This window comes from Dromaius novaehollandiae, chromosome 4 (genome assembly GCF_036370855.1).
Source record: "Dromaius novaehollandiae isolate bDroNov1 chromosome 4, bDroNov1.hap1, whole genome shotgun sequence".
In the NCBI taxonomy this organism is placed as follows: domain Eukaryota; kingdom Metazoa; phylum Chordata; class Aves; order Casuariiformes; family Dromaiidae; genus Dromaius; species Dromaius novaehollandiae.
In genome coordinates this window covers 43,680,708-43,699,065 of record NC_088101.1, presented here as the reverse complement: position 1 = coordinate 43,699,065, position 18,358 = coordinate 43,680,708, and the positions used below count along the sequence as shown (strand labels likewise).

The window sequence follows — 18,358 nt, the reverse complement described above, 5'->3', positions numbered from 1 at the left end:
AAAAATGTGAGAAGGTTCAAAGAACTATCCAATCATATATCCAGTTGGGAACGTTAAATGAAGAATTTTCTGCTGTGAAGAGTTTCTGACTATTCAACTTTTTTGCTGAGATACTTGCTGTGCAGTTAGTCTATCCACAAAGAATAGTGTAGATTCCAATGTTTGACCTTTAGTAAGAAACTTTGTAACAAACCAATGATGCGTTCAGTATGGGGTTTATATATGTATTTCTAAACATATACATATTTTTAAGAATACTCCATGTATATGTTCAAGTGTTAAAGACCACAAATGAATGAGAATGGTGAGTGTTTTGGCCTCAGCAGTATCCACCGGTGGCATTTTGTACTGATGCACAGATAGAAAAGTCAATGTATGTCTCCATATCCTTCATTCTCTCTTCTCAGCCTGATTTAAAATATTTATTGAAAGTAATCTGGTCTTTGTTCAACGTGTATACTCACTTCCCATTCTTTCCCTGTTTGGTGCGGTGCGGTGACATACTACACGCAGTTTAGGCACAAGGGAGCGTGTTCTAACTCTAACACGCTATGCTAGCCCATTTATTAAGTAAAGGTGACAAAAAGTCTGTTAACCTGAATCATGGTAGGAATCAAAAAGCTTAAATGTACTTGTGGACTTTGCAGTCTTGGAGAATTCTGGTTACTGGTAATTATTAATATTTCTCTGAGACTTCAGAAAGGTATATTCTGAATATTTGGGAAAGGATTTTGATTATAGCTTCTAACAACAGAGCAGCTGATGTTAGCGAGGTGAAATAAGCATATTTATGCATAAAGGTCAAAACTTGTGTGTAAATGTTCATTGTATTTCCTGTTATTGTATATAATGGGAGAATAATGAACTTCTAGGAAGTAGTAAGTGAGAACTTATTTCTGTTACTGTTTTTCTTAAAAATAATAATCTCCAAACCCCAAGAAACTGTTCATAGTGATAACTCTAAAAAAAGAAATAGAGCAATAGTACCAATGGCTTTTAACCTGTTTATCTTGTTATAAATTCAGACTTTTTCTATTTTTTTTTAAAAGATAATTTATGCACGCCCCTTTCTGGCTAAGGAGAATAGAAAAAAGAAAAAATGACAGAGTTTCCTGAAGCTTATTTTTGAGAGACTTTTTGTCTGGGAAGGCTGCCTTATATTATTTAAGTTGGAGGAAAAGTAGGAAATCCTTTTTTTTTTTTTTTTTTTTTTTTCCAGGTGATGTTGAACAGAGGATACACAGGCTAAAAGGTTGGATCTGACTCATGGGCAAATTTAATCTTGCCGAGCTAATTTATGCAGTACTTCAATCCCACTCTTTTCTCAGGGCAGGAATAATAATAAAAATAATAAGATAAAGGCTTCTTGCCTTTACTGCATGAGTGTTGTGGAAAGTAAACCCTGTTAGTAAATGATAGAATTCAATCACTGAGTTTGACAGACTAGGGCCTGGTGACCCATTAGTGCTAGAAAGCTATGAAAATTACACAGCCTGAAAATAATCTTGGAAAAGCCCAGGGCAATAAGTAGTTCTTTCCCACCTTTTCTCATCTTCCTCCCTCTTCGGTCAAGGTCTAAAGAGAAATTTAGGTTAAACCTGCTCAAATTTACAAATTGGTAAAATAAAAATGCAATCCCTTCACACAGTGGTGTGCACCTCAGGAAAAAATTTCTAATTTATTTGTCTAAGGACTTCGGTCTTTAAAGTCAGTTATGTCTGCATACGGCGACTAGAGTTAGAAGTCTTCAGGTTGAATAAGAGTTAATACATGTTTTTTATTTCCACTCATGAGATTTTGAAAATACACTGTAAGTAGCAAACTCCTAATTACTGAAGAAATTAAAAGAAAAACCCCCACAACTCCAAACAAAACACTTTGAGCTATGGAAGATTCTGTCATATTAAATTACAAGAGGATTTTTTTCTACCATTTTTGATTACCTATAAAGTAGGTATTCAACTAAGACAAGTTTCTATAATCTCTCAGCACTGTATTCAATCAACTGTATTTGATGACTTTATCATGAAATGATATCTAAAATGATCCCATGAAACACAATTAACTAGATAATTTAAATACAAGTGAACTTTAATATTACCAAAGAAAAAAATTATTTAGTTAGATTGTAAAAATAGTCAACCAAAAACTAAGAAAGTATTTCTCTTTTTATTGACAGGAAATAATCCAGAGCTAGAATAAGTTTTTAAAAGTCTAAAAATTATGCTAAGAATTGTTATATGTTACTCCCATTCATAAATGGCTTTCAAATCAGATGTTGTCATTTGGTAAGAGCATAGCTTGATTCTTCATATGTTTTTACCCTAGAACTTTATCTGAAATCAGAGACTTTTGCTGTAAAAAGATGTTAACTGTTCCAGGAAAAGAAATATGATTGCAGAATCATTAAAACTTTCTAAATTGTAATTTCATTCCATGTTTACTTTGAAAATTAGCTCTGTTTAGTATATACGCCAACAGTAAGATGTGAGACTCCATCAATAAAATTAACTCAATGCTGAAATTGCATATTTAAATCTGTTCTCTTTGCTTTAGATGAAAGGTTATATGTAAAAGATGGCCTGCATATAAATTTTTATTTTGACCATCTTAATAATCAATACTGACTATTGATTGACAAATATATACTATTCTTTCTATAGCCAGCTTGATATGCTTGATGGTCATCTTGAGTTATTGTTAGGAATAATTGGGTTAGGAAGGCGGCTGTAATAAATTAGTAACAAAACACTATCCAAGAGTCACAAAAAGCAGGAAGATTATAACATTTTGAAAATAGAGTTAGGACAGTTCAAAACAGAACGAACCCCTTTATTCTACTTTTATCAAGAGAAGTGAGGACACAAAATGCAGAAAACGAAATGGCAAGAAATTTAGTTGGATTTTTTTCTTGTTACCTTGAGATAGCTTTGGTTTGCATGTCTCCCGAAGAAAGAAAACTTTCTTACCAACATGGTGTACAGAATTAGTTTTTTGATAAATTTATATATTCAAATTTCTGATGGAGATGTTTCTTGCCAGGATCTTTATCACAGTTGCTGAGAGTGATGAATGCTCTTTGGCCCAGGGATGTAGCCATTGCTGCTTATAGAATTCATATAACTTAACAAGGCCATATAATATAACAAAGTCAAGGAATTCATATAACCTAACTAGGTCACCTGGTTGGGTGATAATTCAAAATTTTATTGAATCTAATATTTCTGTTCTGGTATGTTAGTATAAATCTATCAATATATTTCTTTAAAGAAAAGAATTAAAATTCAGTAATATATAATGAGATAGAAAATTGCTGATTTACTTGCAGGAGGAGGTAAGGTAGATTTCTAATAATTCATTACCTAATTTTATCATGTTTTCCTTTGATTTGAGTATCTTTTCATTTAAAGGTTTTAATGTGGTATTTCCAGAACTCTAAGGAGGAAGAAAAAAAATGTCTGTGTCTCAAAGCTTGTCTTGAAATAGGATCATACATTTCACTTTAGTGAGTAAAATGAAGCATATCAAGACCAAGTCTTGCCAGGTGCCCCTCTTCAATACTTTTGCTCTAAATTTAAATCAAAACTCCTCTACTATATGAACAACTTGATGAATAAAGCATAGTAACTTTTGTGGAGTATGGGCACATCTTATTGAAAAGTATTTTTGATGGAACTTGAGTTGTTAAGCAATATCACACGATCTCTTAACAAATATTCTCTTCAAAGAAAACACAATTGCATAAAAAGTACCCTAACTCTTCAGGAAAGTTCAGCGTGATGGAACTTCCAGTATGCTTTTTATGCCATAGAAATTCTGCTATTCAGGGGCTTTTACAAAACAGTTGGATTTCCGCAAAATGAAAGTAGCTTGGTCTATATACTTGCATGATCAGAGACTTAGTCTGTTAAATACATGCCTAAGATTATAATTATTTTGAGAGGAAATGTCCTCAGATTAAAATGAGATGAGTTCTACTAAATGAACGTGTGGCAGTCTGACATAGTGAAAGCTTTGCAACAGCCCTTAGATATTTCTAGAACAAATTGTTACTTAGCCAGGTTAGGTCAATAAACTGGAAGTGATGTATTTCTAATTTCAAAGGAGCATTAAAATAAAAACAAAACAAACCTGAAAAATCCTGTGGGTATTGAGAAGTGAGGTGATGGTGGAGAAACAACAGAATTCTATAATTGTCATGAAAATTTATGTCCTCAAATTTCTGGCAAATTAAAGCGACTGAGTTAGCATTGCATGACATAGTATTCTAGCAATTTTCAGCCATAAGTTTCCAGCTATTGACTCTTTTTTGAATGAAACGGTATCAAGCAAGAGCTGAAAAATTGAGTATGTTTTCAACTGTTGCATGTTTGCTCTCTGCATCTAGTTGGTGTTTTACAGAATTATATATACTACTTTTTTTTTTTAAGTATGTAGATTTAAGAACTGTCATAAAAATTCAGTAGAGAAACACTTGAGCTAAAGTGCTACATGAAACTGATGAGACTTATCAGCTTGATCACAGGCTTATGCTGGTGCCGGAAGAGTATGGTTAGGTCACTCTCAATTGTGGATTCAATAGCAAATTGGCTGCTGCTTGCATGACTTTGAGTTTATAAGCCTCTTTTTCCTTCTTCTATTGCCAAACCAGCATTTTTCCTTGTGCCTCTGGGGAAAGAATGGAGAAAATGGAGGAGAGGTACAGAACTATGGTGTTCAACTTGGAAAATATTCTTTATATGTCTTACCTAGGTCACCTAAACTCAAGTTGTATCATGTGGATTTACTGGCTTTGGTCACCTGTAGCTCCGATTTCTCTGAATCACTCTAGCTTATACTTTAATCATACCTCTGAGGAGGTGTCCTGATCCAATATCGGGGGGGTTTCACTATGATCCCAAGGACGAGATTAAGATGCTAAAACCGGTCAAATATCGTGCAACCATTTAACTTTATTTTCCATGAAGTGGGGAGAAGAGGTGGGGAAAGCTGAAGGGGAGGCGAAGGGAAGAGGGGAACAAGGGTAAGGGGAAAAGACAGAGAAAGTTGGAAAAGGAGAGAAGCTAGCTAGCACCACTCCAAGTCCGATGATGTTCTGCTGACTCTGTTCGCATTACAGCTTAGGCTGGGTGCCTCTGAAGAGGGACCCCGAACAAAGAAATCCCTGGGCAATTATACTTTCCAGTCTAAGCTCTCCACCTTTCACGCAGTAGTTTGGACCAATAGTAATATTTAGGTCTGGGGTCTCCTGCTCCTTATTGGGTCCCTAGGTAGGTTGTTTACTGTTGCGGTTTCTGCCAACAGATGTGTCTTCATTCTTCGGGTCCTGCCCTTATCTCTCAAGGCCCTGACAAATTAGTACTGCCCCAGCAGTGATAGTAGGTGTTATCTCCCAAGGTCCAGACAAAGGGAATATAACCTGGACCCTGAGATAGTCCAGACCCCCCCCTAATCAGCATTGTTTCAGCAGCGAGAGGAGGCCCTGCTCCCCAGGGTCCCGGCGCCCAAGCAGGCCTCACTTCAAAGCCTTGACATCCTTCCTCCCCGAGTGTGAAGCGTAGGAATGCAAACTGCTTGTAAGTCCCTTATCTTTCCAGCCTGCACCAGCTCTGGGGCCCTTTCTTGCTGAACTAGGGAGTGCAGCCTAAGGCTTCAGCAAATTTAGCTACTCATGCTAAGCAAGTTTTATAGAAGTTGTGCTAAGCGGCAATAATTTACAGTCCAGGTCCCAAAGTCTCTGTCCCATCGTGGTCTGGTTCAGCGCAGGCTCGGTGTGTCCTGGGTGGTCGCAGGGAGACCATCTCGGGGGTCGCAGCAGCTCAGTCCTGTTCCCGCTGGGAACAGATGGCTTGTTCGGTGTTATGGTTTGCTTGCCCCTTATGTACCAAGAAATGTTTATGGCAAAAGTTCACTCATCTGTCCGCCACAGGAGGATAGCACCATTAAATGAGATTTGTTGCCATTACTTTTTTTTTTTTTTTTTTTTTTTTTAAGCCACTGTATTGACCTTACAGTGCAGGGTCTCAGGACTTGTCTGAGCTTACCTTGCTGTAAGCTGATTTTACTTGTCTTAAAAATTACCTAGTGGTCAAATGACTACTGTCTAACCAGTTATATATTAAGTCCTGTTAGTATCATTTATGTTAAAGGTCTGAAAAACCTGGTTTAACAAACAATAGCTCTTTATTTTGATTGAGGCTGGGGGAAGATTTGTCCGTCTTTCAAACGTAAGCTTAACCAGAAAGAAGGAAGCAGGCTCTGGTAGGGAAACATGTAAAAATAGCCTTAAGCAGACCCCAAGAGTCAGGAGGAAGAACTCCTCACCATAACTGCATACTCCTTCTGATGAATGATTTTAGGATGCTCTTAACTCCTTATAACCCTTTGCCCCCACTCCTCCTGAGGCAGAGTGAAAGCTTAATATCCAGAGGAAAGCTGGAAGGATAAGTGTAATACCAAAGAAGATACTAGGAAGGGTTTTTCAGTAGTAATTTTACCCATATTATTGAGGCTTTTCTGAGTTAATTTGATAAATTGGGCTAATAGATTGTTAGAGTATTAATTGATACATTTTTAGCTCCATGTGTGCATGCAGAAATCCATTCCCTTGGCCTACATCAAAAGTCTAACAACTTCTGTCATTACCTTAGCACCAAAAGCTAAGTGTGCTATACCTGAAACAAAAGAACTGGTGGGACTATGCAATTGAGGGGAAGACACAGAAACTGAACAACAGAACTGTCCCTGTTAACTATAGTGCTGTTTTAGTGAGGCTTAACCCAGTCTTGAAACCTTGCCTTGATAAACTTGTAAATACTCCATGTTTTGGGAAGCACTTAAGAAAAAGGTTGTGGTTTTGGATGTTATGTTTCCTTTCTTTCAATGTTTTTTAAATAAAAAGAGAACCCTCTGTGTCCAAGAAGCAAAAGCAAAACTATAGATTTGTGGCTAAGCTTACATCCCATAAATATTTTCCCTCTGGATTTGGAATACTTTTAAATCTTTCATTATTTATTTTTTGCAAATGTAAAACTATAGCAATTTTATAGCTTTCGTAGTATCACTCTAAATAAATATTGCAAGATAAAAATTGTCCAAGCCCTGTGGGAGGAAGTCTAACAGCGATGGTTGGGTTAACTCTAGTAGAGGGGAAAATAAAACACTACATTAAACTCTTGTCCCAGCCTTCATTTCATGTCTGCCTTTTGGGACACTTCACTTTTATCTCTTACCCTTTCTCTCTCAGGTTTTCTTTAAGAAGCTACAAGGAAGTCCAGATTATCTTTTTAATTTTGAATGTGAAGTTGTACTGGTGAAACTGAAGTTATTTTTGCAATGCATGGGACAAATAAAAAAAACAAACTGAAAGCTTGATCCAGATACAAGGAATCAAAAAAAATATTGAATAAGTAGTCTCTTCACCTCCTGTTGGGAAAAGGTGACTAACGTATCTGAAATCTGATATGTCTGGAGAACTGGGCACACTTATTAAATCTTCACATTTTCATCTTTTTGTTTTTATGGTAGAATGCCCAGACTTAAGCATCAGAGACTTCAAGAGTAGCTCCAGTAGTATCACTGGTTGAAATCTGTGTGGATTTATTTTTTATGTGAAAGGAGGGTCAATCCTGAGTTTTGCCTTTGCCACTTATGTACTAATTCCGCTTATTGTGTTTGTGATGCTAACATATGCACTAGAAAACAACCAGTGCATTCAACATTTTCTCAGCTGTGGCAGATGACAATGAATTTTGATTATTACTGTCAACCTGGTTTAGCCTTCAAATATCATTTTAAGGTGAAAGGTTATATAAACTATTTTCTTCTGGCAAGAGATCTGTGATATATTAACTACAGTGTGTTAACAAGTAGAACTACCCACTCACACCCAATACTGATTTTTGGTTAAAGCATCTAATTCAAGGAAAAGTGCTTTTTTTCATATCCAGGTTAGTTGTTGGATTAATCTCTTTTTCACACCATACAGCATTAGTTCTAACTAGTCCTCTCAGAAAAAAATTGTTACTTTGAAATACTAACACCTAGTTTTTATTTCTTAATGCAAACATAGTTCAGTTTCTAATAGTATTTAACCTAAATGGGATGTTTTTAAGGAAAAACTGAATAATTTATCTGAACTATTCATTGTTTTAGCACTGAAGGGTATTTTATGTTTGTCCACAGATAAGACTGGACACCAGATTCATGCAGGCGTGTGTAATTAAGGGAAATTATGACTTCCATCTTATGACTTAGCTTTGCAAGATCACTATGATTAAGCATCTTGAGGGTGGGGTGGGGGGAAGAAAGTATTTTCAATAGTGCTATCTGAGGAAAGGAAAGCATTATTCTTTATTTACGCAGTGAAAGATTTTGAAAATCTAGCTTCAATTCTATTTTATACAAGCCATGATAATCACTTAAAAGTGTTTTTTTATGCCTGCCTGTGGATGGTTGTGTATTTACTTTAAATATAAGTATATATGTCTCTCATACATAAACACTCAACAGTGGGTTAAAAGGTCTTAACAATTCCTGTAGTAATTTAAAAGTATTTCCACAGAAGAACTAAAGAATTGCAGTTCTTAATATGTCTGTAATATCTAATTTTCAGACAATAATCCTGAAATATACGGATTTGATTTAGACACAAGTCATTAGAAAGTGCAGATGCTACTGCTTGTCTCAATTAGCTGAAAGAAATGCCAAAAATGGGGGGACAGAGATCTACGTTTCTTAGGAGCTCTAAATACCTAATACTGAGCTGCATGGTCAAGATTCACAGCCCCAGACTCTCATGCTTTCCAAAAATGGTGTAAAATTTAACATCTTTTAAATAAAACATAGTTGCAGCATAAAAAAGCATTGATGTTAATCTCTGTTTATCCAAGAATTTTGTACTGAAAAATACTGGGTTTGCTTCTGATCACCCCTACCGCCCTTCCCAATCCCTGAACTGTAGATCACAGCTTAGGTCTGTGTACAAATGAAGTTGCTTCTCTTTAAATGCAGGTGCAGACCTTCAGTGAGGAGGATGGAGAATAAGGGTCAAAACCGAGCTCTTGATATGGAAAATGTGAATTTGATATTGGAAAATGAGACATTGTTAAATGCTACCTGAACCTGAAGTTTCTTTCAGATAAGCCTAAGCAATTTTGGTGGCTTAAAATGTCTCTTTATCTGTTAGGGCTGGGAATAAGATTACAACTTTTCATATTTCATCTGTACTGACTGGCTCTAGAAAGATAACTGAACAGATGAAGACCTGCAAGTTGTAACTCTTGTTGTGTTTGAAATTGAATTGAGATCAGACTATTTCTTCAATAGCTCCTCCATCCTTTCTATGGGGGTGTGTGCTTGTGTGTATGTGTGCACTTGGATGTGTATATGTATATAGATGCATGTTACTTCGGATGAATTGCTCATTTTTGCTATGTGGAGTATCATTTTTAAATTTATAGTTAAGCATTTTGTCTTTTAGATTAATATGAGTATGTTCAAAGTGCATGTAGAAGATTAATAGTAAGCTCGCTGCTTATCAGATTTATTCCATTTTCAAAAATCTGATTTAGGATTATATCCATTTTCGAACACTACACAATATGTCCTACTAACGACTAGTTGCCATTTCTGGAAGGGCTGATGTTACCTTCAATTTGAAGGAAAGATGACTTTGTGGAAACCATTTGTAGTATAAAAGGTGCAACTCAGCTCAAAGTCATAAAAAACCTGAGAATCCAATTTTATCTCAGCCGCTGCTGGCTTCTGTAGTGTATTTGTGAAGATAAAGACAATCAATGAATATTAACGGCTCTTGATGACGCTTTGAGGCAAGAGTTATTCCTGTTTTGTCAATGGAGCTACTAAGGCATAGAAGGGTTAAAGGCTTGTATTACATACGAAACCAGTGAGAAAAGAAATCAGATGGCTTGTATTTATTTCATTAAAAAAAAACATTATATTTCTTTTGTTCTCTACATACACCAGTATTTTCCAAAAATGAGATAAAAATATCAGAGATTTGGATTTAGAGAGCTGTTTCCTAAAAATGTTATCAAAGTTCAATCTTTAATATTTTTCCACAAGTGCCAAGAACAATGCTGGTGCAATATTCATCTGCTAAGTTTTCCTAAGTAATTAGTTTTTCATATGTCTCTCTTTCTCTACAAATTAAGTAAGACTTAAATTGTCAAATATAACACTTTTTCCTGTATGATGGTCAAATATCTATTCAAAATTGTCTAGGAGGAAAATAGCACTCAGAATCTCTAACTTCAGCTGTTTCCTAGGTAACTAAAACACAGCTGCAGAATTGAGTTGTACAGAATGGAAAGAAAAAAAAATTGTCAAGTGTTTCCACTTTTCCACTATTTTTGAATTTGTATTAAGCAAAGCCTAAGACTACTGCTATTTCATAAATATTTTGCTTTCTTTGATCCTTTTGATTTTTTATTCTTTTGCTTTTAGATTTCTGCACACCTGCAAGGAATCTGTAGAAGACAAGAGAAAACTTGTAAAATAGATGGTAGTAGAGAAGCTATGTACTAGGTACTCTATGTAGTAGACAGTCCTTTCCCAGTTAAAGCAAATGTTGAGATGATAGAAGTAGAAAAACTAATTTGCCATTATTGCTCTCTAGTAATTTTTTTAAAATTAGCCATTACTTATATTAATAAAATGGAATTAAGTTAGTAAATTACACACAATATATAGGTTAATTATATATTGCATATATATGTATATAATTTATATCAAACTTAGTGGGTACTTTCCACACTATACATTCTAGTGTTGTTCAGGCTTTCATAAACTGTTTTGTAAAAATCAGGAACTTTGTATGATGATAATAATACAATTCATTAATTAATAGTGACTAATTATATAGTCTAACTGAATTATGAACGAAAGCTTCAAAATATAAAATGCATTAAGGATTTTCTATGAAACCATAGTATTCAGAACTGAAAGTGTACTATCTTTACTTCATCTGTGCTGGTCTGAATGTAACAGTGTAATCACTGTGATAAATTTGAAATTGTGTCAGTGATCTGAAAGAGTTTGGTATTATGATTTTCATCATGTATCTTGATAACTGCAAAATAATCCCCTCAGGTTTTGTCAAATGCCATCTTCTTTGGCTTTTGTAGCATTGCGAATAATGCAATTTATAACACTTCCAGTAGTTTGTCCTTCTCCATTACATTAAACACAAGTAGCTTTTCCTCACCTCCAAGGTTGTCGTACTTAATCTCTATTTACCACTTGTGTGCCATTCAGATGACTATTTCGCAAGTAATTCTTATTAAATTAGAGCACTAGTAATATAAGTCTTTCCCTGTATTGCCAATCTAGCCTGAGAGAGGTCTTCTGTAAACATCAATACAGCCTCATTCTCCTAATTTAAACATCTACTTTACGCTTTCTTATATATTACAGAAAAAGGCAGTCATAGCAAGGAGAAGAGGGTGATCTTTTAAAATAGCTGTGTATTTCATTGACTAGCAGTGTCTTGTTGTTTCCTTATGATCTCCTTCTCTGTCCCTTACACCCATCTATCATATTTGACCTTATGTTCAATTTTATAGAGTCCCTGGCATAAAGACTATCTTGAATTTTGTATAAAATATTGTAATGCAGTACAGCTGTGTAATCCTGTTTTATCACAACTGTAATTAGCCTAGAACATAAACTGAAGGTTAAATTGCCACTAACTTAAAAAAAAAAAAAAAAAAAACTGTTAGAATGCATAACGAGATTTAAGAGATGGACGTTAGGTCAACATTTATGAAATAATTTCAAGAGATTACTTCTCTGCCAAATACAGTGAAAAATAATGTAGTAATAGGAAAAACTGGACACACCTACACTTTGGGGTAGCACTGTCATACACTGTTCAGGTTTTTTTTGAGGAAGGTAAACATTTATATAAGTATACTGATTCAAGATTATAAGTGGCAGACAATACTTTTCTCCCTATTCTCTCGTTTGACTTGCTGCAACATAAACTGAAATTAGTGTGAAGAAAGTGAATTTAAAGAACTTCGCTAGCATTTGTAAGTGATTGCCACTTTTATTTATGTTTATTCTTATTTATAATAGTGAAGCATATGCCCTAGTTTTTATCGCACACTTTAAAATCAGTTTGATAATCTTCGTCAATATAATAAGGTAGGGGAACAGGTAAGGTAACCATTCATCAAATGCAGCCTGTACCCTGTCTGCCCAGACCTCTGAACTTCTACCTTCCTCCCAAGGTTTACCAAATAGATTAGTTTCATGCTGTGTCTGAAGGACAAATAAGTCATGTTATTTTTACGTTATTCGTGGTGAACTGTCAAGAACACCCCTCTAAGAGCAACAGAAGTGAAAACATATTTTTAGTGTTCTTTTGTAAGCTCATTTTTAAGATACTGTAGACTACTGACAGTGCGCTCGAATGCCCGAGTATTGTTTTTCACTCTGCCATATGCAAACTGTGTGCTTATGTGCAATGACCTTGACATACTTTTCAGATAGAGGGGAAGGGGAATATTACTTCTGTATTATAGATAGAGAACTGCAGCGCAAACGTAGTCAGAGGAAGTATGATGCATCTGATGAAAGCAGCTGTTGATAAAGAGGGTCTTCTATATGGGTTAGGCTAATCTATTAGATAAATGAGAAATAAAATAGCAACTCTTTTAAATGGTAACTGATGACTGAAGAAGGGATTTTTCTGAAAGATGTTAGCAGTGTTTTCATCATGGGGACTGGCTCTCAAACAAGTTGGTTAAACACTAAAAATAGTTGTCCTGGGCTCTACCAGACATAGCAAGCATATGAGAAGTGAATGGACTATCATGACTGGAACTATAATTTAGACTCAAGTTGATCAGTAGAGTAAGCAGGTACACACTGAGAGGAAGTTACAGCTGTTATCTTACTGAAATGTTATCTTACTCAACCCCATAGAGAGGAAGATCAGCTTTAACACCGTTGTTCAGTATAGAATAATCATCTACAAAAGATGCGTTGTAGAAACATGAAATTGCTTTGTGAACTCCATTCACCTTATTTGCAGCTGGTTTTCAACACACTGTCATTATGATTAATGCTTCAGAATCTATAAAATAATTAGCTATTTTTTTCTCTGTAGTTAAATGTCTCATTTCCTAATTCTATTTTCCTTAATATTAAAGAGACTTTGCTCTCTTCTGTTGGTAGTTATTACAACATATTGAGAAATTTGAGCTACTTTTACAATGAATAATATTTCCAAAGGAAATTATTGGAATAGGAAAAATAAAAATGGAATGTTATCTCAATGTAGAATGCCTGTAACAGAAATTTGACAACATGTTGTCAAACAATTGTGATTCTTTTTATTGATGTGGTAATATAAACAGTGTATGTACCAGTGCAATTTAATGTAAGGTGTTTGACTGGAAATAACATTCTGGTAGTATAATTAGGAGTGCGGCCAAAAATTTAACTGCATCCTATTCTTAATTTACTACTACTGCAAATTTCTGAAAGGCAAGAGTCTAACCTGTTGTACCAATAGGGCTCTCACAGTTGACTTTGTATGAGGTAGTGCTTATGTTGTATATCAAAAAGAATGATAGAAATATTTTTCCCTTCTGGAAAAATATAAGTATAGATTAAAAATATGTAATAGTATGTACCCATATGTGACTATTGAGCTAATTTCAGTAATGTGTGCTAAGCAATGGGAAGCACAGAAAAAAGAAAGAAATATAATTGCAGAAAATACAGCATTATCTGCATTTTTTTTCTGAGGAGCTTTTGTGAGCAAATAAAGTAGTTGATCTATTCTGTAAACTTTAGATCTTGAACAAATGTCAAAGGTACATCGCAAGTCTTTATTATATTGTGATTGAACTTCTCAGTTTAAATTTTTTAAAATAAATGTTATTACAGTATTTTTTCATTGTAATATACAATATAAATTTTATTTTTTCTTCTGAACTTAGTCAACTTGGTATCATCTTCCATGTGGAAGGCTTCATGCTGGACATGAAAATGTTCTTCATATTAAAATAAAAACTCATCTTTAATGTTCTATTGAACGCTTACATCATAATTTTTTTATAGTTGGGAGAAGTGAATGTATGTTCACGTCTCAATCATTAAAATGAGAGGCAATGACCTATGCCTAAAGTTTAAAAAAAGAAAAAAGAAAAAAACTCACTTTTTAATTCAGACCTGTAGTGACTCATCATAGATGTTCTGACAAAGCGTAGATTTAACTGATCTTATTAAAAAAGAAACGGCTTTAATTATGATCTGTATCTCTAAGATAGAAATATCTCTTTGCTGTTCTAGGATCACAGACTGAACTTGTTTTGTCAAAAATAATTTGCAGAGGATAAAATCTGAACATGGGAACTAGCTCTGGGCACCGTCGTACCGAACACATAGCTATGTATTCACCAATACCTAGTTTTGGTAAAATTCAAATGCGCAAAATGTCATATATATCTTCTATTTAACTTGTGGATAGAAGGGTTGTGCTAGACTTCGGCTGTGCCAGAGGAAAACCAAATTCTGCGTCTCTGAGGATACCACAACTAGAAAAGTTACCTAGAGGAAGCAAAGGTGATGCCAGCCCAGTCTCCTGGATGCCACCCAAAGGAATTAGTGTTTTCGTAGTGAGTGCTCTCTTCCCTCTGCACCTTCTGCAACTTCCATTCGCTCCGGAGCAAAAGTTTGCTCATGAGAGCTGCAGGAAAGCTAAGAGATGAGCAAGTTTCCCCACAGAGTATTTCTGTATTTGACCCCTGAAAAGCAGTCATACTGGACTCAGCTTTTACACATTGTATGTCCTCAGTCTCCACGCCTCAGGCAGGTCAGGATAAATATACAAATATTATGTGTAGATTAGGTGGTCAGCTAAAAAAACCTTGATTTTGTTTCTTTCCGTTACTTCAGCTAGGATAGTCAGCAAGTCTCACAAGGTACCTCACAGAAGGATCTTACCCTGCAGAGGTTTAGATTCTTGGAAACGTTTTGTCTCTTACTTCCACGGTTCAACCTCCGTGTTAGGACATTAAACTCATAGTTCCTCATTAATACTTGTATTTTCATCATGGCACCTAAAACCAAGAGCGGAACGTTCTTTGAGAAGCAGCGTAGTGTTGGGGCCTTGAGTTCACTGCCTGGAGCTTAACTGAAGAAATAGCTGAGTGTAAATGTATTTTTGTGACAAAGACATGGTAATTGTATTTTGTTGGTCTGCGTTTACATGGCATGTCTTAACAAACACCTGTTTTGAAATTTTAAGGTCATCCTGATAAAAACAAAACCTTCTAAACACTTTCTTTGTTGATTTTAAAATGTACGCTGATTGATGTGTGAGAACAGTGGAAATAGGCTATATTGTATTCCGGTTTAGAGCAAATAGTGACTATAATCAGTATTTCCAGGATGTGTGCTGTAGCGGTTTTAGTTTTATAAAAAGACTTGATAATGAAGGGGCTACTGGATCTTGTCATAGATATCCTTTCTCAGCCCCTGGCAACCCCACCTTTGCTTGTTCAAATTAATTTGGTATGTCCAGTAGATAAAAGGGTTAGTTTATGAGCACTCAGTTGTAATTTCTCCTGAGGTCAAATGCTGTTATAAAATATATACTTTTTGTCATGCACCCTTTTCTGTCACATTTGCTGTTTTTGCAGCATATATTACATTGTACTATTCACTTTATGAATGTTTATACAAAATGCTTTACCAAGGATGGCACTTTTAAAAATCTTCAGATATGGCATTCCAGAATGATCTAAAATGGAAAAAGAGTGGGCTTAGAAACTATTAAAAGGCTTTCCTTAGTTTCCATAGACAGAAAACTTTCTTAGCACAAAGTATGTGGAAGTGCAATCATTTTTGGCCTGTTTTGAAGACCAGTTACAGAAATGATTTGGACCAAATGGTTAGAGAGCAAATTCCTTGCCTCATAAAGCAACCCTGTTAATGTTGTTATAAGAAGTCAATATGCTCTGCACTTTTCTTTCTTTTTTTTTCTTTTTCTTTTTTTTTTTTTTTTAAAAAAACCTCTCAGATGAAATCAAATTCAAAATAAGCTTATATTGTGTATTTCCTTTTCAGGGGATAAATGTAAACCTACCGAATACAACAAAGTAAAAAATATGTTCCTGGATCTACAAAACCAGAGATATGTTGCACAATCAAAAGATAAAAACATTGATGAGAAAGTGTCTTTAAAGAAACTTCTCGTAGATCACATGTTTAATTATTTTGATTCTGACAACAATGGACTTGTGGATAGTAACGAATTATCTCAGGTAAGATTTAGATTTTATTTCCATGAGCATAATAGCTATTCAAGTGCCTTTAGGACTGCAAAGTCAGTGATGCCATTTGTGTACGTGACATATTATGTGTTAGGATGTTTTCACTTTAGAGAATGTATATGAGCCTCTTAGATGGAAGAATTTATTCAAGAATTTTGGAACAACGTAATTATTCAGAAATTTGAATACAATGTTAAAGAACTTAAGTTAGAGGGTTAAAACACTTACAGGTTAGCCATGAATTATTTTATTTTTTCTCTCAGCATTATGTTTATATTCATTATTCCCTTCTGTGCATAGAACAATTCCTCTATAAGAGGGAGAGGGAATAAATGTTTTTAAATGTGTTATTAGAGCTTTTTTCATATCTCTTCCTTTCAAAAACCACAGCGTTGTAAAGTCTGACCACATAGATGTATTTTTTAGACTTGTAAAACAGAGTGATCTCTTAAAACACTTTTATGCTATGTGAGTATTGTTGTTTTACATAGATGGCAATATAACTAAGAGATCTAGAAGAACAGAGTAGCAATATCAGAAAGAGAGAATTCATGGGAGTCTCTAAACAGCCAGCTCTATTAATTAGAGATCTAAGCAAAACATTGTTGCTTTGGTAAGCATGACAGTGCTAGCTTTAATCTACCTAAAAGGGTAAGAAGAGTATAGCAAATGTACTTTAATTTACTAGCCCATGGAGAAGTCAATGTTTGAGAAATCTGATTGTGACAGAGCTACATTAATGAGTCAAATACTGCAAAGCCCCATAAAATTCAAGGGAAGTATGGCTTCCTATGTAGCACTGTTGATCAAAATCCCATGTTTTAAGCTGAGTCCCAGAGCTGAAAACTGCTTACAAGTAAAGGTATACCTACAGTTTTAAAAACAGCTGGAGGTATCATTTCCATTACAATTAACTTTTGAAGTTTAAGTGGCAACTTCCAGGATAAATACATTTCCTGTGAATAAAAGCTGCATGCAAATATGGGTGATAATTTAAATAATAATAAATTATCCATTTAAAAAAGAGAGAAAAAATCATTGTTCCATACTTTAGAAGAATTTTAGATTTTTTCGGCTTTCACAGGAATTTGTATATATATATTTTACAAACAATGTCTTTTTAGATTTATGTACTGTTTGAATACATAACGTACCTAGGATTCATAGATATTTATATTTAAGTTCAATACTTGATAGATATATATCATCAACACTTGAAACAGAATGTGATAGTGATTAACGTATTGGTTGGCAATAGAAGCTGAATTTTAAAACCTTCTTTATTTTGCCACTAGAAAATAGTTTGGTTTCTTTGCCATAGCCCCACTTAAGCACTGGAAAATAGCTGAATATTGCTCATCACTACAAATCCATCACCTAATTATCTGAGAATCATAATCTTTTCAGTAAAGGATCAGGTTTAAGGTACTAGTGGTACTAGAAAGTCAGGATCAAGAGACATTTGCATGGTGTTTTGCAGTTGTGTATAAAGAAACAATTCTTCTTAGTCTTCAGTTGCTATACCTATACTTTTTTCTTTTCTTTTTTCTTTGTGTTGAAGTGTTTAAAAAAACCCTGTAAGTTCTTACAGTACAGTGTTGTCAGCACTGTTTTACATACTTTTTCTACATACTGTAAAAATGAATTTATAAAGGGAACTGTAATTTTTTTTCACAAGTATGGAAACCTGTCAGACAGCCTTAAAACCCAATCATGACATTTTTAATTATGATTTTGCTGGAATTCATAGCAGAAACTTTAAGTTAACTAATCCAAAGAATAATGGAAAATGAGTTCATGATTAGTGCTACGTGGTTCGTTATCACATGTTTTGCCGAGAGAAGCAAATAGCTAACTTGTTGCCCTCAGAAACTGTTCTTTAATCACTTTGAACAAAGAATAAGAAAAGTGATGATATATGTGCTTCTCTTGAAGCCCTCTGGATAGCAGCAGCTTCAGCTAAGAGCCTTTGTCTGCCTTTCCTATGGCAAAAGGAAGCACCGAATGATCTTTGGTATCCATAATAGCATGCAACTTTGCAATTAAGA

The 18,358-nt window shown here is 34.7% G+C and overlaps 1 protein-coding gene across 7 annotated transcripts in view; it reads left to right on the top strand.

Annotated features, from left to right (window-relative positions):
• FSTL5 (follistatin like 5) overlaps positions 1 to 18,358 on the top strand; it is a 323,974-nt gene that overhangs the window by 160,410 nt on the left and 145,206 nt on the right. For all 7 annotated transcript variants that reach the window (XM_026120175.2, XM_026120174.2, XM_026120176.2 and 4 more), the window contains one exon: positions 16,105 to 16,301. In XM_026120175.2, the coding sequence (XP_025975960.2) occupies positions 16,105 to 16,301 (197 nt within the window). The remainder of the gene's footprint in view (positions 1 to 16,104; positions 16,302 to 18,358) is intronic.